This window comes from Rhinolophus sinicus, linkage group LG06, assembly GCF_036562045.2.
Source record: "Rhinolophus sinicus isolate RSC01 linkage group LG06, ASM3656204v1, whole genome shotgun sequence".
Taxonomy (NCBI): Eukaryota; Metazoa; Chordata; class Mammalia; order Chiroptera; family Rhinolophidae; genus Rhinolophus; species Rhinolophus sinicus.
The window spans coordinates 162,480,690-162,501,023 of record NC_133756.1 but is presented as its reverse complement, the minus strand read 5'-3'; the positions used below and the strand labels follow the sequence as shown (position 1 = coordinate 162,501,023).

The window sequence follows — 20,334 nt, the reverse complement described above, 5'->3', positions numbered from 1 at the left end:
CGTGGCACCATCTGTTTACTAGGTAGGCGTGGACTGATAGGCAGGATGGAAAGGGCGCAGGAGCCGGCGAGCGCTGGACGCGGAGACGGCAGTACGAAGGGAACGGGACCCAGAGAGAGGAAACCGAATAAAGAACGCTCACAGGCTACGGAACGAGTGAAGCGATGCAAGCCCCTAACCATCACTGCCGTGCGGACGAGGCCAATGTCCGCAGAGTGGGCATGGCCCTGTCGCAGTACAGCTGTGTGACCACAGGCTGGCGGGGGCACCCAACCCGGAGGCAGAAGCATCATCAAAGCCATCTGCTCGGAGCATAGGCACTGGAGCTTTCTGGGGGTGCAGGTTTTAAGTAAACCAGCAGCTCAAAGCCAGGCTTCAGGTTGGTGAGCAGGTGACGTTACAGGCTTGAGGAGTGAAGAGCTACCAGCTAACATTTACGAGCTGCTATTACCACACGGCAAGGACTCTTCGAGCTCCTGTAAGTCTATGAACCTGTGACCACCATTTCCCCTCTGACAGAAAGAAGTGGACACGAAGAGAGGTGAGCGTTGTGAGTGTCGGGGGGAGGTGGGGTATGAGCACGCGCACTGGCCACCCAGTGAGATGCCCGCAGAGTCCAGCGGGTACAGGTGTGTGCCCAGACTGGTGCACTGGGTGGGACCTGGTGACTGGCTCTAACCACCACAAGGATCTTTGTTTATGCAAATCGGTGGAAGGAGAATGAAAAATAAGCAGTGGGAATGTCACACTTTAAATGTCATTGTGGAACAGCTGAGTTCTTTTTTTTTTAAGGAGGGCGCAGCTCACAGTGGCCCATGCGGGGATCGAACCAGCAACCTTGGTGCTAACAGCACCACGCTCTAACCAAATGGGCTAACCAGCCGCCCCAACAGCTGTGGAATTTTACCACTAGTTATTGGCAGGGCTGGAAGCCAAAAAATCCAGGCTAGGGAAGTGCTGCCCATGGAGAAGACAAGCTAGGGGACCTGACAAACCATCTCGGGACAAGGGCTCGTGGCTGTTCCCGTCGCCTGTGCGCCAGGCACTGATGGTTCTCGTGTCTCGGTGACAGTGGCGGGCGGAAGGAGCCCTGCCCCGCTGGGTGGCACACACCGTAACTCAGTACAGGCCGGGCTCCCTGCACAGCCGCCCGTGTAGAGCACAAGGGACATCAGGGAGCCCCGACCGGGACAGTCAGTGTCGTTCTCTTAACACGGCCCCCACACCCTGTCCGGTTGTGAAAGCCCAAGCAAGGTACAAGGAGATTTCTAGAAACAGAATCAGGCTTTATTTTTGTTGTTGTTATTTTTAATACAGGTATTGTATTGTAGACATCTATTAGTCTTGCAATTCAGGATGGCCAATACACAGAAATTAAAGTAGGAAGTAATGAGTGTGCTCGCTCCTGGTCCTGGGGCTGGTACCCTCCAACCCCAACAGGCTGTCGTCCTTCCCATCCTCGTGTCCTTTCCCTGCCACACAGACAAGCAACACAAAACACTACCCCAAACTAAAACCCCAAATGCTCTTTCATCAGCAGCAGGCGGGATGAAGTAAGCCTGTTACCTCGGGTGGGACGGAGAAGCCGAGCAAACGCAATCCTCACGGACAGAGGCAGCGTGTGCCACGCCTGGAGCCGAGCCCGGCAGTTGCCGGCAAAGCTCTCACCAGGTGAGACCAGAGTGCGTCATCCATCAGTGGTCCCCGAGGTCCTGTGCCACAGAAGTCAGCATCCTTGAGACGAGTGAAAGGAACCCAGTCCTCCGGCGGTGCCAGATCCCAGGGGGACACACGAGACAGTCTCTTCGAAGAGGCACTCACACAGAAAACGTTCCTGAGGAGGGGCACAAGGCCCAGCGGGGCACCCCCGCCATCTGTCCCCGATGCACTGCTGACTCCACTGTCCTTGAGGGCTCCGTGTGCCTCTGTAAACCTCACCAAGAGTTTCCACACCATTTACAATGGAAAAGTAAATAAGAAATAAGGCATTAGACATTTGACTTTTTTATTTCCATATGTAATGTAATGTTTAGGCACGCTGCTTGGGATGCTATTTCTAAAAAAATCGTTGGCCATTTTTCAGAATATCCTTTTGGTTTTAAATACTGGTCAGGAAAAACAAATGATGTAAAAATACGTGAATAATTTTCTATTACAGAAATGAAAAACTGATTTGCATCTAAAAGTGCAAGAGGTGAAGAAATTTAACCCTTTCACCAGACGATATGGCAATATACAATATATTGCTTCAGCTGTTTGAGAAGGCTGTGATGTATTCTTATATTGACATAGAAAATTATAAATTACATTGAATTAGTATCCATAATCACTATATATATACACAAACCAGTTCTAAAAAAATAGACTGGTTTAGAATTTACGAGTGAAAACCTCACAAGGTACAGTAAAACAATTAACATGCTTAGGTGCCGGATGTTGATTTCTAGTTTAAAAATACTAGCCTGTAAAATGAATTCCATTAGCGGCACGAGCATTTTTCAACTGACTTGCCTAATAGGATTTTGGTACGTTAAATACGCAGATTGCTCTGAAATGTTCATTGGTGATGCTTGTTAACAAGGTAAAATTTGGTGAATGGGTTAAAAGGCAGATGAACTACCGAAAGAAAACAAAAAAACAAAAAACGAAAAACAAGAAAACCCAAACCACAAGCCATGTACACTCCAAATAGTCTAGTGTTTCACCTGTAGGAATAATCATTTCAAGCAAACAAGACTTTAACAGAACATATGGCTTTACAATAACATCAATTTTCAACTAAGTTGTAGCAATAAATACTTAATCTCTACCAATAGACTTACATTTTTTGATCCGTTTTAAACAATACAGAAAACAGTCACCAATCCGAAACTGGTTATAAAAAGAACACCAAATATTTCTTATTCAAAATCACTTTTGTAAGTTAGAACAACCAAAATAACACTTAGAGGGCATTTCAATCCTACAACTCCTTGCCAACCTGGAAGAAAAATGAATTCAATTTTGTACAAGGTGAAAAATGTATGAAAACTGCCTAATACTTTGGTCACACTAATAATTGTCAAATAGTTATGTTTCAAATACAATAGATCTGTGTATTCACTTTTATAAAACTATTCTTACAGCCATTTTAACTATAGTATTACTACTATTATTACATGGGTGGCAAGGTCTTATTTCACAGGCTACCCATTATTTAGAACAATACAATATAAACATACGCAAAAATTCTTGGTATTTGTCAATGTGCAATATTTGTACACTTCTGAGTTTCTCTGTACAACGTCTGAGCATCTAGAATATAAAGGTTGCTGGCCCTGACCCCTTGCCGAGCGAGTGCAGCAGACGGCCTGGCGGCTGCAGCCGAGCCCAGAGCCCCTGAACGCTGGCAGTCGGCAGTCCTCCGTCAGCGGCAGCAGAGGCCACTCATCATACAGGCCCATTCACTGAGGTGTCGCCTGGCAGGCTTGGCTGGTCAGTCCTACGGAGTAAGAGACAGACGTCTGAGGGAGGCACTTACACAGGAACGTGAGGCAGAACATGAACTTCTTTTGCGCTGGGGGTGGGGAACATTTATTTCAAAGCTGCCCATGCAAGGCCAGGCATGCAACCTGGCACTGAGCAGTGACTTAATGAAACACTTCAGAAATGCATTTACCCAAAGCTCCAGAAAGTCTAACTGAAGAGCCTCTAAGCTCCTTCTCAGGCTTTGGTTGAGCGGTAGTTCGCCAGGCCTACAGGACAGCGGGAACTCCATGAAACCAGCCCCCCTCCTGGCTTTCTGGAAGCACAGGACTGGCCAGGCCCATGGATCTAAGCTGCTCCCGGAGCACACGCCTTCTTGAATGCAGCTTTTTATCTGTTCCGTGTATCGGAATCCACACAAAATTTCACTTGAAACATAAGACGCTGCTACTGAGGGGAAAAAGGAAACTAGAGGAAAAGCTTGCCAACAGGACCAACCGCTGAGAACAAAGGTGTGACTGGAACGAACGCGCTCAGGTTTACAGGGGGAGGGAGAGGCAGGATACTAAATGGACACAGTGGGGACGGAATACGGAGTCTGCCATCCTGCGCTCTGGATGGCATCACCCACAGTCCTACAAAGCAGACTTGGGGAAGGATGCTGGAGGCGCCATTGGGAAGTACTTGTGAACTAGCATCAAAATGCACACACAAAACGCTTCAGACGCCTGCAATCGTCCCGAGGACCCAGAAGGCAGCTCCACACACAATGCACGCTCTTCACATTTGACGGCATCTCAATGTATCAGAGACACAGGCATCGAGAGTTGTGGACTCAGACATAACCGGGCACATCCTGCCCTCACCACTCACTGTGACCTTACGTGAATTTGTAACCTGTCTCGGTTCAGCTTTCTCCCCCGGTGAAAAGGGGACAATAACCCCCGCGGGGGACTTGTAAGCAGACGACGAGGACAAAGTGCCGAGCACACGGGCGGGCACGCGTGTCAGATGTGCCCGACGAGCAGCAGTGCACACCGGACAGCCCGAGGGATCACCGTGATGCTTGGCTGGGACAGGAGCCCCATGGGGCAGGCTGCTTAGGAAAAGTCCCAAATGGCCTTTTGTCGCCACCACTGCCACAAGCTGCCGTAAGAACATGAACGTGGCACATCTGGAAACTTCCCTTGTCTCGGCCGCAAGGGCAGCTCAGATGTCACCCGCTGAGGCCGTTCCCCGCCGCCCTACCTAGCACGGGCTGTCTGTCCCTTCACCCGCTGGATCTAGTCTCCATGAGGCCCCCTTTCTGCGCGCCCCATGTGTCTCTGTCTGTTCTGCTACTGTCTTCTCATCAGGCCTAGACCACTGGCTGCCACCCTCAGACGTGTGCTGGACGAGGAAGGGAGATGGACAGATGCACGGACACACGTGGTGCCCCTCTTCTGCCACTGGCTCTCCCCGGTTTTTCCTGCAGATTGGATGTTTCTAGGCAGGGAGAAGAGCAAGGGGAATGGTTCCCCTGAGGAAACGAGCCAAGGATATTATCCCAAGCCTTCTGGACCACTTACGTCAGAGAATCCAAGACCGGATGCCCAAAGCAACACTCCAATTGGGACAGACGTGGACTATCCTGCCTTCTAGACAGTGCTCAATAGCAAGGAACTTACAGGTAGAAGTCAGGGAGATGACATCACTGATTGGGAGTTAGACCTACAAAGGACCTTTAAAATAACATACACTGAAGACCCCAGGCAGAAAAAGTGACTTGCCCGAACCCTTAGAAACACTGCCAGGGTTGGATGCCCAAAGCTGGGGTGTCACCCGGCCTCCATGCTGCCTCCGCCTCCCAAAGCCTTCACCAGAGCCAACATGCTCAAACAGTTCTTATAATTAATATGTGTTTTTTTAATTACAAAAGCAAACCCCTCATTCTGGCTGTAATTTCCAGGAGAGAAACAAAAGCAGAGTCGGCCAACCAGTGACTAAAGAGTGCCCTCTGCTGGTCCCGCTGGGTATGTCACCCCTAAAATGCCTAGAAGATTTTTGGTGGGGGGGTGGTTTGGGTGGGGGAAAGTACAACTTCTCTAAAATGACGGTATTCCTGAGGGACGATACACAGATAGATATAACCAGAAGAGTTAACTCTGGAGATACTGGGGGCAAATCCTCGTCCCTGGCTTGGCTTATCCCTTCAGAGCTGGCTCAGCCTGAGCAAAAGGTAACTGGAAAGAAACCACCACACTCCAAATCACTCAGCTCTGGTAGTGCGGTTTTCAGTGAAGACAAGGTAAGTTTACAAAAACTAAACCGAACAGGGCTCACCTAACAGTGGAGAATATTTAGCTACACTTGTGAAAGGGTCTCCAGGAAAGGCCTCCCCATGTGTCACAGGGGCGTGTCCATAGGAAAACGGGCGCCAGGAACTGCTTGTGCCTGACAGCTGTGTGACTTCACGGAACCAATGAGAATTTGGGGCGCAGTCCGGGAGGGTGGCTCCATGGTCTCAACTTAATACCTCATCAAAAAAAGGGGGCTGGGTAATGCCAGCATAGGACCCTTCCATTTCCAGATTTTTTTTTTAACTTTTATTTATTTGTGTTTTTCCAGGACCCATCAGCTCCAAGTCAAGTAGTTATTTCAATCTAGTTGTGGAGGGCGCAGCTCACTGGCCCATGTGGGGATCGAACCGATAATCTTGTCAAGAGCACTGTGCTCTAACCACCTGAGCTAACCGGCCGCCCCTCCCACACATTTCTTGAAGGGCCAGTGATGTTACTGAATCTCCAAACACAGGTCAGTTTTCGACTTCTGGGGTGAGGAGATAAACTGTTATTTCTGAGTTCTCAGCTCAGTCACCCTGATTCCGTAAAGACTGAGAAAAACGTTACTGTGCTGAGTAAGTCACTGAACGTGTCAGGACAACTGAACGACTTCCTCCTGTGTCCCATGCTCCCCGATGCCAACTTCCCTCCCCGCGCCCAGGTGACAACAACCAAGGCCAGAGCAGGGCCTGGGCAGAATCCCAGGAAGCGGGCCGTTACCTCTGCTCTGGGCGACTGCTGGGGGGCCGGGGGGCTGTCTCCGGGCTCTCCTCCACATCTTTACAGGCAGCATCTTGAGAGGTAGACAGTTTTCCTTCCTCGCTGCAGGAAAGAGGATGACAGACAGCGTGAAATGCCACGGTCCCAGGCCAGGGGGCGGATGAGGGCACATGCAGATGGCGCTGGAAGTCGTGGGTGCCATGGAGTCACAGGCCCGGGGCTGAGCATGCTCAGGGGAGGGGATCACAGGCACCAGACAGTGACTGGGAACCGACAGGAGGAGAGGCTCACGCACAGTGGGGACCGGAAGCAGGACGATGTAATGCAGCTGGTGTCTGGGGAAGAATGGGCCCGCACGCCTGTACATACCGATAGGATTTCAACACTCTGAAGCCCAGTGTGCAAAACAGAAAAAGAAATGTACAAGAGTTTCAGAACACTCCTATAAATGAGGAATTTGGGGAATACTATGTCCACGAGTGCACATAAGCAAATCTGCAGACTCGGTGAAGGTGTCAAATGAACCTGTTTGAAGGAATGAGTCTTTAGTTAAAGTATTTTGCTTTCCGGGCTGAGCCCACCATTTAAACAGTCAGTAGGACAGACCCCCATCAGCTTGTGGGCTGATGTCATGTGGGCAGGTGACACGCAGCCTAAACCAGGACTGAACTTCTCGAATTGCCCTCCAACCATGCGTGAGAAGTACAGACACTCAGAAGGAGAAGAGCCACGAACAGCAGCCAGAACAGGTGAAAACTGCCCCTCAGGGGTCAGAAGGAAATACCACCTGAAAAAGGTTACTTCCCCACCAACTTCCCCATGGTTCTTGGTGGAGAAAGACAAGCAGCAAACGCTTTCACCTGTTTGTGGGTTGAGATTTGGACTTTTGCCTGTTCTGTCTGGATTGCCACGTTGACACAATCAAGGTGGCCCTAAAATTAGCTGAAGGGTGGTTGGCAGTTCCCTCTGGGAAAGTCCACTATTCTGAGAGCTGGTCCTGTCCTGGATTTGCTTATGAAAAGCGGAATCTTAGGATGGTTTCTTGAGTGGCTTTCAGATAGGCCCATGCAATTTGTAAGGAGGAAAATGAACTAAAGATCTGTGGACAATCTGAGTGACCTGGTTCATTACTCTACCCCCACTGTCCACTCCCTGCCCATAAAGGAGGTGTTTCATACACACGACCTTCACCCCGTAAAATGCAGCCATTGCATACAGGTATTCTGAGTCACGTAAGTGGCACCGGATCGTACACCTCATTGCATTGATCTCTGTAATGAGCCGTCTGGAGGACCACCTGTCCCTGCCGTGACACAGGACCCCACTGTGTGCACCTCAGTTCTACCTGGCTTCTCACAGTGACCAGCCCCGAACTGCCCTCCACCTCGCACCTCTGCGCATGATGCTGCAATGACCGGGACGGCGCAGGGCCCCAGGGACTGCCTGGGGTTTCTCTGCACCCTACAGCCAGCGGTGGTCATTGACAAGGAAGTCCCTGGCTGCACTCCCCAAAGCAGGGCGACCGGGCTCGGCCCCAGAGCCCCCCACTTGCCATGACTCCCTTTCTCATTCCTGCTACTCTCGTAAGAGATGCCAGATGACGACTGTTTTGAGCAGCTCTATTTCTTTTAGCCCTTTTGGATTTCCTTGTCTGTAAATCGCCTGTTGCTATCTTTTTCTTTTGCCCATTTTCTGATTTGGATTTTCCATCTTTCCCTTACTGATTTATAGGAATTGAACACCTTCTTGTTGACTGAGATACCGTAAGCTTCCTCCCCTCCCCTCATTTGCTGTCTGCCTCCTGATTGTGTGTACAGTGCTTTATCAACTAGAAATTCTTAACTTTGATGTAATCCAATTCTATCCTTCGCATTATGGTTTATGTTTTTGCAAATTTTCTTGTTTCGTTATTAAAAAGGAAGTCCTTTTCTGCCCACAGGTCAGAAAGACACACTGCATTTTCTTCTAACGACCACGAGACTCTGGCCACATCACTTAACTCTGGAGTCTCATTTTCCTCATCTGGAAAGTGGGATAATAACCACCGTTCTTATCTTCTAGGGTTCTCGAGAGAAATGAAGGAGTTAGCACACATGAACCGTTCAGAGAACAGTGCTGGGCACGCAGACAGCACCACACATTGGACCTTTAGCCCCCCTGGAACTAACTGCTGGTCGGGGGGGCTCTTGTTTCACTTGTCCCCTTGTGGTGAGCCAGGCTCCCTGCGCCCCCACTCCTGCTGTTACTAGGCTCCCCCATCACACTGGCCCCTTCACCTGTTTGCGCACTAAGATCACACTGTTAGAATTACTGACATTGCAGCACGATCCAGTAGCTGCCAGCGCAAGTCTCTCATTTAATCTTCCTTCTGATTCTCTCACCAATTTGGGAACCTTATTATTCCACATAAATTTTAGAGTGTGTTTAACATTTTAAAAATCCAACTGAAATTGTGTTTGGAATTGCATTAAACTTAAAGGCTGATCTGGTGACGGGCACCTCTCTGCCCCACTCAGCTGTCCCATCAGAGCGTGGGTGGGGCTTCGTGCACCCAGATCTGCAGTGGCTGTTACAGGACGTCCCCACTCTCTCGACAGGCACCTGGGCTGGGAGAATTCCTAAATAGCTTAGAGTCTGATGTGTTTCGTGGCTGGTCCTCTGCCTCTCGTTATACAGCCTAGCTGCTTATTACTGATGCAGAGAAAGGCTACTGATTTTTAAGAGCTCTCTTACCCAGCGCTTTCCTGAACTTTCCATGGATAATAATTGATCACTATCTGTGAACAATAATAGTTTTACCACTTCCCATCTAATCTTCCCTACAATTCTATTTCTTCTTTCCTCCGAACATTGCGCATGGCTGCCCACAGTGGCAGTGACGACGGCCATCCTTATTTGTTCCTCACTTTAAATGAATGCACCGAAAACTCCCTTAGTGAGTGTCATTTCTGCTGTAGTATTTTGGTCTTTACCTCTTACAGAGGTAAGGAAATTCACTTCTGTTCCTGCTTTACTCTGTTTTAATCATCTACGGGTACAGAACTTTATCAAAAGCTTCATCAGAAATATCAAACGATTTTTCTTCAAGTCTATTAATATATGGTGAATTTCACTGACAGATTTTTCTGATGTTGAACCATCCTTGCACACCAGCAATGAATTCTAATGGATCATTATGGATTATTTTTAATATGCTATTGGATTCAGTTAGCAAATACTTATATAGGGTTTTTGCATTCAGTTTTCTTGTAAGTGACATGAGTCGATCGTTATATGTAATTATCCCTATCTGGTTTTGGAATGAACATTTCACTGCCTCATAAAAAGATCTAGGCAGTTTTTGCACTTTTTAAATTTTCTGTAACAAGACAGAAACTAGCAGACTCATATGCACGAAACGGCCCTGCATCGTTGCCGTAACGACACACCCGCTGCCTGTGAGGCCGCCCCGCTCGGGAGTGGGTGTGCTCCGTTGTCCTGACAGGTACTGGCTTGTTTGTATCGTCTATCCATTTCAAAGATTGCTATTGGCTTGTCTCTTTCTTACTGATATTAGGTTCTTCCTCGATCCTCCTACTGAACTTTCCTTGATGACTACGGCTTGTCTTTTCATTTTATCCCCTTTTGGAATGTTAGAAATTAAATAAAGTCAAATTATCAATCATTTCCTTTGTGGTTTGCATTTTTTATAGTTACAATATAGCCTTTACCCCCAAATTCTAAAGATACTCTTACATTGTCTTTTGAAAGTTGTAGTTTTGCCTTTCATACTTAGGTTGAGACAGAGATTTAACTGTATTTTTCTCCAAAAAGGATACCCACTATTTATTAATCCATCCTTTCCTCACCGAACTGTAATGTCATTTGTTGTCACACAGGTCAAATCCACGGAAGGCAGAGGGTCTGTGTGTGACTGCGGACGCCACATCGTCAACAGTCGCCTTAACGAGGCGTCCTGACCCCTGGCCTGGGGAGGCCCCCTCACTGCATTCTTCAAAATGACCTGGGCTAGACTTGGCTCTCTCTGCTCCTCTTTATGAATATTACAGTCAGCTCATCAGTTTCCATAAAAAACCCAATGGGATTTTGATGAGAAAGACGTTCATTTTACGGGTTAATTTTTTAGAAAATGCCAGAGACATCTTCGCATTAACACACATGGTGGCATGTCTCCCTATTTATTTAGGTCTTTAGTATATCTTTCAATCTTAATTATCTTACAGACAAGGTTTAAATTTTAATTAAAAAAGAGGGGGCACATCTCGGACAGCTGGTGTTGGTTCACAGGACGCACTTGATTTGTACATCCAGCAAACTTGCTCAACTTGCTCCACTTTCCTAGTAGTTCTAATACTTGTCTACAGACACAATCAGAAATTGTTATGTAGAAAATCATAAGCTACAAACATAACCATTTTATTTCTTTCAAATCTTTACACCTTTTTAAAAATTTTACACTGCATTTACTAAGACCACCAGCACAGCGGTGAAGAGAAGCAGTAATGGGGGTTCTGAATGTCTGGGTCCTGCCTTTGAAGGGAACACTTCTAATGCTTCCCTGTTAGGAATAAAGTCCGCTGTAGATTTTCAGTAGACACTTCCATCAGTTTTAGGCAGCTACTTCCTGTTCCTGGCTGCTAAGTCATGAACTGCTTCAATTTTTATTAATTTTTTTGGACCATCTACTGAAGGTCCAAATGGTTTTTGTCCTTTTATCTATCTGTGAATTACCTTCAATAACCTTTACAATGTCACAATATCCTCACATTCATAGGATACATTTTTGGTCATGACTTAAAAGTACATCACTGGATTTGGTTTGCTGGCTTTTAACGTAAAAGTTCTGTGCATATATGCCCACACAGGAAGTTAGCCTACAGTTCATTTTTCTCTTTCACGCCTTGTTTTGTAGTGACCTTACAATGAGCTGGGAAGCGTGCCTTCGTGTGAGCTGAAAGGGTGTGCACACCATGGAGACCAAAGCTTACTGAGCTCTAACGACCGCGCTGTGTTGGGAAACGGTTTGCATAAGGCGGAGCTTGGGTTTTCACGGGCTGAGCTTTGAAATGAACTGCATACAAGTTAGTTTCTACTATGACTAAAGGTTTGTCAAGTTTTTACATTCATGTATTTTGAATCTGCTAGACTTAAACTAGTCTGAATACTAGAGATAGAAAGAGAGAGACACAGACAGACAGACTTAGGGACCCAAACTCTCCATCTCTTCATTAAGATTTACTGAGTTTAACAGAGATGTTAGAAAGATGTCAGGCTAATCTCTGAACCCACATTTGAATCAAATTAACGATATGAACACTTGAGATAACCCCCAGTCCCCTCCCCACCTGAAGCTGCCAGTCGGACCCACCCCTGGTTACCTTTTGAAGACGGCAGTTTCTGTCTTGGCATCTACAGTGAGGCTGAGAGTCTCCTTCACGCCGCCATTCATCACTGTCTCAGTTACCTTGTCTGTACTCTCTGCGTCCTCCTCTCCATCAGAACTGGCTTCCATGGCCACACTGCCTGGCGCTGAAGAGAACACAAGGTGAAGGTCACAAACACCAACACCACACAAGAACTGTCACCCCTCTTCTGTGCATTCCCACCCACCCAGTGTGACATCTCCAGCTTGAAGACGACGACATGGTTCGCCTGGGCCAATTCTTGATGGGCACAGGCTTCTCACAAACACCCACTGGTGATGTGCCACGGGGCTTCTTCAGCCCCACACCGGTGAGTGCCCACGGCCTCCCGAGCTCTGTCTTCCACATACCTGACTCCCCAGCACGCGCCCATCCCTGTTCTCCGTCCACGGTCCAGGCAGGCAGCCCGATTCTAACCTCCCTACCTCCACGCACAGGACGCAGCCCACAGCTTATCCAGTGACTGTGCTCGTGCAGCCTTTTCCCTTCAGTTGCCCCACTTGGGTCCTCTTCTTTCTTTTTCAAGTTACTTTCTTGTGGTTTATTTCCTTCTTCTATAACAGGGAGCCATGTGGTGTACTGCTTATGAGCTGGGGCTATGAAATCATACTTCCTGAATTCAAACCACAGCATCACCACTGACTCGTTCATAACCCCTGGGAAAGGTATCTAACCTGTGCCTGGGTTTTCTCATCCACCAAATGGGGATAACTGAACCCCATTTGTTGAGGGATAAGATGAAGTCATCCACATAAAATGTTTGATAGAATGAGAAACAAAACCAGTATTGGCTGCTGGTTTATTACTTTGCCCTGCCCCTCGGTTCCTGTGCCCTCCATCCGTATCCTCATTTCTTTCTCGAAGGACCTCCTTCCTTGTTCCCTCACATATACCGACTCCCGCTCATACCCGCTGCACTAACCTCCTCCCCCTACCCTCACTTCCCAAAACCCCGTTCATCAGCTGAAGACAGTTCAGGGCCTATGCAAGGAACGATGTGTGTACAGTGGTACCTCGGATTTCGAACGTAATCCATTCCAGAAGACCGTTCGAGTTCTGAAACGTTCGAAAACAGCCGACAGCTAGGCCTCAGGATCTTGCACTCAGCAGAAGCCGCGTGACATATTCGACTTCAGAGGCGTGTTTGAAAACCGAAGCACTTACTTCTGGGTTTACGGCGTGCATTAACCAAAATGCTTGTCAACGGAGACATTGGAAAACCGAGGTACCACTGTATTGTGAATAACAAGACAACCACTGGACACCCAGGGCTCTTTCATCTGTTCACAAAGGTGAGAAGAAAATGAAGTCGTGCAGCCTGAAACCCAGACACACGCACTCGCCCAGCAGAGTGAGCTCCGTGGCACAGGAGGACAGGCGCCGCCAGGCTCAGAACACACACGACTAACTCGGCCTGTGCACCCAGTGCAGCCGGCTACGACATTCTTCATCCTGGGCATTTTCCTTTCCTGTGCAGACAGGACCACGGAAGGGAAAACTCTGTCCCTTACTCCTACAATCAACGCTGTGTTTCCGGACTGAACACGTAATCTCTTTTCTCCGGCTGCCCTGAGGACATCAGACCCACTATCTTATTCTCCTGGCTCCTTTGGGCCCTTGAGCCTGAGAGTCCAGAGTCAAACCTGCTTTTATAAATCTGCTACGCGGACCGAGGCAGCTTTTCAGACCCATAGAACTAAGTGCAAGTTAAAGCCTGAATGACAAAACGGTGGCCAGGTCCCCACCATACCCACCTTCGGGCTGCACCACCAGCGCAGCGACACTGGGAGTCAGGGGGTCCATCGGTTCAGTGCTGGTTTCCATTTCCACTGGAGAATTACTCCTTAAAGCATCTTTTGTACTTTTAGAAAAGAGAAAATTCAAATGTTAGCAGTGGGGAGGAGCACTCAGTGACCATTATTCGCAAAAATCCTTTGAAAGTCAGTTCTGGTTCTGTTGTGGAGACATCGGTAGTTGGTGACAGACTCCAGGGACACACGAATCTAAGCGGGGCCAGGTAAACATTCTGCTAACTCACAGGGCGGTAACGCAGGGGCTTCTCAGGGGTTTCCAGACAGGGACAAAATGGCCCAGCCTCAGCCTCACCGCGATCACCAGGCTCGCAGGGCAGGGAAAGCAACGGCATACACTGGACATACCACTGCGTCTACGGTGCCGCTTTTACAAAACCCCATTTACCTTGAGCCAAACTGCCCGGAGGGCCTGGCCCTCTTAGTGATACTGAATGAGAAAACACAGGCTGTGCACAGCGGCAAAGGGAAGTGAGCTGTTTCAACAACGTTCTCATGTAACCAAGGGGCCCTTGTCCTCCAGTCACAAAAGGCAGAGAGAACCAAGAGGGGAAACTCGAATGACCGGTACTAGAGCCGAGTTGGTGAAATCATTCATACTATTTTGGAGACGTTCCCACAAATCTCAGCTTCACCTCTGAATGACAGCTTACTATCTGCTCTGATCAGAATTGCTATAAAGAAGCAACATGAGTTTTAGCCAATTTTTTGATTTGTCTAAGATGGTAACTCCCAGCTCACCATCTTCCTGTTTTTTCCATTACCAGCAATTGTTTAAAAACATCACGTGTTAGAACAGGCAAAGCAACACAGTCTTTCATATGGCGCGGAGGAGATCGATTTTTTTCAGTAGACCAAATAAAACAGTGTTTAGCAAACGCAACAATACATGAAGTCCATGGCTAATACTCAAATGCTGGCAGTATTATTCAGGAACGTTACAAAATGACAGGTTGCTGTCATCGAGAATAAGACACATAACAGGACCCACAGCACACCTGTCGCACCCCTTAATTTACAGCACTGGACAAGCTACAAGGGAAATACAGGTCCGGACTGTCTGTAAGTTTAAGACACAGTTTGCCTTGCTCTGCCGCCCTCCACACACAGGTGCCTGGCAGTTCTCTGGCTCCCCCTCTTTCCTAATCTCCTCACTCCTGCCCTGATGGCTCAGAGGGGCCCAAGAAGCCCTGGCAGATGCCATCGTCATCAGCATCCTGCCAAGTAGCTTCCCGAGGCCACGTCTTCCCAAGCCACTTGGCTCACCATCTACGCCCTTTCTCAATTCGCCCTGGATGAAAGGAAGGAGAATGCTGGTTGGTTGTCCTGTGACTCAGAGCTGTGCCACTATGTCCCCCGTGTTGATTTTTAATCTCGTTTGAGGCCCTATATTCAACTTAGGGAAAAATCAACGTGACACCAAGCACACACCATCCCCAGTTCTCCTATGGAAAGGTCTGGAGAGCTGGCGCATGCGTGCTCACCTCAGGGAAGACGTGAACTCCGAGAAAGAGGCCCAGCCCGTCTCTTTAGTCGGCATCGGCTCCTCCGCGCTCCAGACATCAGACCCCACAGAGTCTAGGGGAGCACCGTGGGTTGTCTCCATGGGGACATCAAAGTTGGCTGACCAGTTGGGTGCTAAACAGAGGAGAGGAATTACATTTTGAGAACGTTTCACCAGTTTCATGTAGCACAGATATTTTTCAGAAACAGGTCTGCACTGACAAAAAAGATGGGCGTTGTGGGAATAGGGCATTTTAATACACTACTGGTAGGGAGGGGTGCAACTGGCACCCTCACCTGCAGGGTGATTTGACAACATCGATCGTGTTATAAAACTTCATGTTTCCTCTGATCCCTTAGCAAGCCCCATTTCTAAGATGTTTTTTCCAACAGAATATCTCACAAGGATGTGAAGCAACACAGGCTAATGTTAATTTCTTAGTTTTGACAAATGTACAAGGTTATAGCAACACTGGGAGGAAGAAAGATAAATGGAGCCAATCCCTCTACAATCTCTGCAACTTTCCTGTAAACCTGAAATTATTCCAAAATGAAGTTTATTAAAAAGAAAAGACTGTTGGCTATTTAACTGCAGTCCATTGGACACCACGCTGCTTCCCAGCCCACACCTGGTCCCACTTCATACTTTCCCGGCCTCCCCAGCGTTGCACAGACAACAGGGACACAGTAAGAAACGCTATTTGGTCACTGCCCCCATCTCTGTTTCTTCTTGTACGCTCATGAGCCGACTGGGGCCTGGGGGCTCCTGGACAGTCTCAGGATGGGGGCTCTTTGTAAAGTTGAGCTTATTATCAGTCAGTGCTTTAATCAATCACGTCTACTTAATAAGGCCCCCATAAAAGACCCAAGCTGTAGGGGTTCGGAGCTTCTGGGACAGGGAAAAGGGGGTGCGTCCATGGGGACAGAAGCTCCGTGCTCGGGACCCTTCCAGACCTGTCCTAGTCATCCTTTCCTCTGGCTGTTCATTTGGAGCCTTCAAAACATCCTTTGTAATAAATTGGTAACAGTAAGTAAAGCTCTTTTCTCAGTTCTGTGAGCTGTTTGAGCAAATAACTGAACCCAAAGAGGTCACAGGAACTCCTGATTTACGGCCGCTGGGTCGGAAGGACCAGAGGCCTGGACTTGACTGGCATCCAAAGTGGGGCTGAGCCCCTCACCTGTGGGGTCTGCACTAGCTCCAGGTAGAAGTATCTGACTGAACCGTAGGACACCCAGCTGGTGTCGGAAAACTGGTCTGTGGGAAAACCACACATCTGGTGTCAGAAGGGAAGCTCTGCTGAGGATTAAATGAGGGCCCGCACGTAGCAGGTCTGAATTAGGGTTTGCTCCGTGCTTCCTGCCCTAAAATCTGGATGAGTGTGGCAAGCCTCCACGGACACCAGGAAGACAACACTGGAAAGCCTGAAAATCTAAGAAGCCGACAGTGCTTGTAACAGGCCAGCTAACCAAGTCTTCTCAGCAAGTAGCAGGACATAAATAAGCACTTAGCTGGGCAAGTTTTAGTTACAAGACCCATAAATCAACTCTGAACAACCCCTTTAGACTGGTTACGCTTTAAGGCCTTTCCTCTGGCCTGGTGCAGTCACGATGCTTCACACCAGTATTGCCTCATCTTTCCATCACCCGCGGTCTGTCCCCTTCGGCACCACCACACCCGGAGGATGGCAGTCTCCTCCGGCCACTCACACAGTGCGCTTCCCTCGCAGGTATAACCTGCGCCTTTCCCTGGCCTGGTCAAACGACCGCAGGTATCTCAGCTAACTCTTCCTTCTGGAGTCACCTCACACTGCGGACCAGTTTGCCTATTTTCCAACACAGAGCGAGCGACACGGAGGAGTGAGGCGACTCACGTTCATTCAGGTCCACCTCCATCTTATCCTCGGTGCTGGCGCTGCCGGACTCAAACAAGTCTTGTTTCGCTCCATCCTCTTCTTCAGAGTCTGTACTTTCCTCGCTGTCTGTGCTCCCCGAGCTAAGGAACAAAGGAACCGAAATATTTAATGCTGCCTGCCAGGCACCAGCTAAGCCCAGGACCTTCTAAACTTCATCCGACAACAAAGAATCGCATGCACTTCAACTGGATCACGCCTGCCGTTTCACTAAGACTTCGCGCTGCAGCAGCGCCGGGGACACGGGTGAGAAGGGGCAGTGTGTCCGTGGAGGCCCCGAGCCAGCCTCAGCGGAACAGCGCAAGGAAATGGAAGACAAATGACTGGTCCACAGAAAGCGGAAGGAGCAACACAGCAGCAGCGTCCCCTCAACTGGGACAAACGCCGGGAGGTTCAGGTTTCTTAAGGAAACGACGACAGACAGCCCAGATATTTTGATTCCGGGGATCAGAACACGGCTAAAGCAAAAGGCAGGAACCAGCGCGCCCCGGGGCAGGTCAGCGGTCCCCAGGGACCACCCTCCCACTGCACAGCGCGCGTCCGCACGGAAACCAGCCCCGTTCTAGCAAGGCCGCTGGCTGATGGGAAGAGCTGCACTGCAGAATCTTCTAGTTCCCCTTCTCTTTCCTTAATGTTACGTCCCCGCTGTTTCTTCCTTTCAGTCACTGAGGCAGAGTGCCAGCTTTGCAGGTGGCGGCAGTGTGTGCTAGTGAAGGGAAGATGCCGGTGTGTCGTTTTTGATTAGTTTAACAGCATACTGATGAAACGAACCTGTTAGAGCTACATAAATTAATCTATTTGCAAATAATAGTATATGTTACCTAACTTCTAGGGTAGGCTGGTCCTAACAACTACTGAGCAAGTTTTAACATTTTGGCTTTAATTCACTTTCATTACAGCTTTGTATGTTACTCTTATTTAATATAACCTCTATTGTATTAATTTCTTCTGTATTTTCCTTTTGGATTTTATAAATCAGAAGTTTAAGACCACAGGTTGGAAGAACAGTCACATATTTCAAACAAATAGATGTGGCTCCAAAAGATTCGTATTTCTGTCCTTGAACTTCAATGGCCTTAAACCTGTCTCAGCTTTAACAACTGAAGTTTGGGGCAATATTTGCCGATTCTGGTGTAACGTACGTGATCCTAGTGTGTAACAGCTGCTGCGGAAGCTAATCTTACTCAGTTCTATAGCAAAATACCTTTGTGGTTCAAGATGTGAAGTATGCATGAACATGACGTTGAATTCACTTTTGTGCCATTTTTGTAAATACCTCAAAAAAGGTATTTACAACCTCAAAACAAAAACAAAAAAAACAAAGACTGCTCTGCGAGTGAGCTGCCTAATCAGAACTCTACCACTTGGGCAACCCTTAAAGGTGTAGATCACAATCTAAAAAAACGCCTTCTAATAGATGTGTAGGTGGAGCTTTTCACGTGTCTTCGCCACCCATCTATCTTCTTTTCTGAAGTTTTTTCACATCTTTAGTACATTTTAAAAACTGGGTTATTGTCTTTTTTTCTTATGATAGAGTTTTGAGAGCTCTTTATACATTCTCCTAGAAGTCTTTTATCAGATACACAATTTGCAAATGCTTTCTCCTAGTGTATGCTTTGTCCTTTTGTTCTTTTGAAAAGTAGAAAATTTTTGTTTAATTTTGATGACTTTAAAACTTACTGAAATTTTTCTTTCACGTATAGTGTTTCTGGTGTTGCATCTTAGAAATCTTTGCCTAACCCAAGGTCACAAAGACTTTCTAGTATAACTTTTAGTTTTATATTTAGGTCTAGGATCCATTTTGAGTTAATGTGTATATATGGTAAAAGGCATGGACTGAGTTCATTTTTGTTGCATACAGGCGTCCAACGGTTCCAGCACTATTTATTTGAAAGCCTATCCTTTCTCTCCTGAATTGCCTTAGCAACTCTGTCAAAAATCAATGGTCTACATACCTATTTATGGGCTCTACTCTGTCCCTCAATCTAGTCCCTGTCTTAATTATGTCTGAATTACTGTATCTTGAAATCAGGTAGTGTTGGTCCTCCAATTCTCTTCTTTTTTGTCAGATTCACCCCTACCTATGTAAGATTCCGATGCCACTATGAATAGTATTGCCTAGTGATTTCGATTCTAATTATTGCAGTATACAGAAATACAATTATATTGATCTTATATAGTGATTTCGATTCTAATTATTGCAGTATACAGAAATACAATTATATTGATCTTATATAGTGATTTCGATTCTAATTATTGCAGTATACAGAAATACAATTATATTGATCTTATATTGTGAAATCTTGCTAAACCACTTAATTGTTCTAGTCTTTTTGTAGATTCCAATACGTTTTATACATTGAGAGTCATTCTGTCTGTGAATATAGCTTTACTTTTTCCTTTCCAATCTAGATGCCTTTTATTTCTTTTTCTTGACTTACTGCACTGGCTAGAATCTCCAGCACAAACACTGAAAAGCAGTGGTGAGAGCACATACCCTTGTCTTGATCCTGATCTTAAGGGGAAATCGCTGAGTCTTTTACCATTAAGTATGGTGCTAATGGTAGGTTTACTATAGAAGCTTTAATCAGGTGGAAGAAATTCCCTTCTAGCTCCAGTTTGCTGAAAATCCTTAGGAATGGATGCTGCATTCAGCTGTATGATTGACTTCCGAATGTTAAACTAACTCTGGATTCTTGGAACACATCTTGCATGGTCATGATATATTATTGTTGCATTTATTTGCTAAGTTTTTAAAAGTTGTGGTATCTATGTTCATGAGAATAACTGGTCCCTTTTCTTGTAATGCAATGTAATGTCAGCTTTTGGTATCAGCTTGCACTGATGGGGCCTCACAGACATAGGTACTATGCCCTTCTTTTCAATTTTCTGGAAGCTTTGGTATAGAACTGGTATAATCTCTTCCTGAAATATTTGATACAATTCACCAGAGAAGCCATCTGGGTCTAGAGGTTTTTTGGTACATGTGGGAAGTTTTAAATTAAAAATTCAACTTCTTTAGTAGATATGGGACTATCCAGGTTACCTTTTTTGCTTGAGCTTTGGTACTTTGTATCTTTCCAAGATCATCTAAGTTTTCAGTTACTGGCATAGAGATATTCATAATAAGCCCTTATCTTCGTTTAGTCAGTATCTGTAGAATCTGTAGTGATGTCACCTC

At 47.0% G+C, this 20,334-nt stretch overlaps 1 protein-coding gene across 21 annotated transcripts in view; it reads right to left on the bottom strand.

The window, feature by feature from the left end:
- Nucleotides 1-1,265: 1,265 nt before the first annotated feature.
- PPP6R3 (protein phosphatase 6 regulatory subunit 3) overlaps nt 1,266-20,334 on the bottom strand; it is a 128,637-nt gene continuing 109,568 nt past the window's right edge. For 12 of the 21 annotated variants that reach the window (XM_019755615.2, XM_019755619.2, XM_019755621.2 and 9 more), the window contains 7 exons: nt 17,115-17,236; nt 15,225-15,378; nt 13,684-13,790; nt 11,885-12,035; nt 6,876-6,893; nt 6,507-6,608; nt 1,266-3,481 (listed from right to left, as the gene is read on the bottom strand). In XM_019755615.2, coding sequence (XP_019611174.1) covers nt 3,430-3,481; nt 6,507-6,608; nt 6,876-6,893; nt 11,885-12,035; nt 13,684-13,790; nt 15,225-15,378; nt 17,115-17,236 — 706 coding nt within the window. In that variant the 3' untranslated portion in view covers nt 1,266-3,429. Of the gene's footprint in view, nt 3,482-6,506; nt 6,609-6,875; nt 6,894-6,915; nt 7,032-11,884; nt 12,036-13,683; nt 13,791-15,224; nt 15,379-17,114; nt 17,237-20,334 lie in introns of those variants that run through there. The other 9 variants (XM_019755617.2, XM_019755620.2, XM_074336838.1 and 6 more) reach the window with 2 other exon arrangements.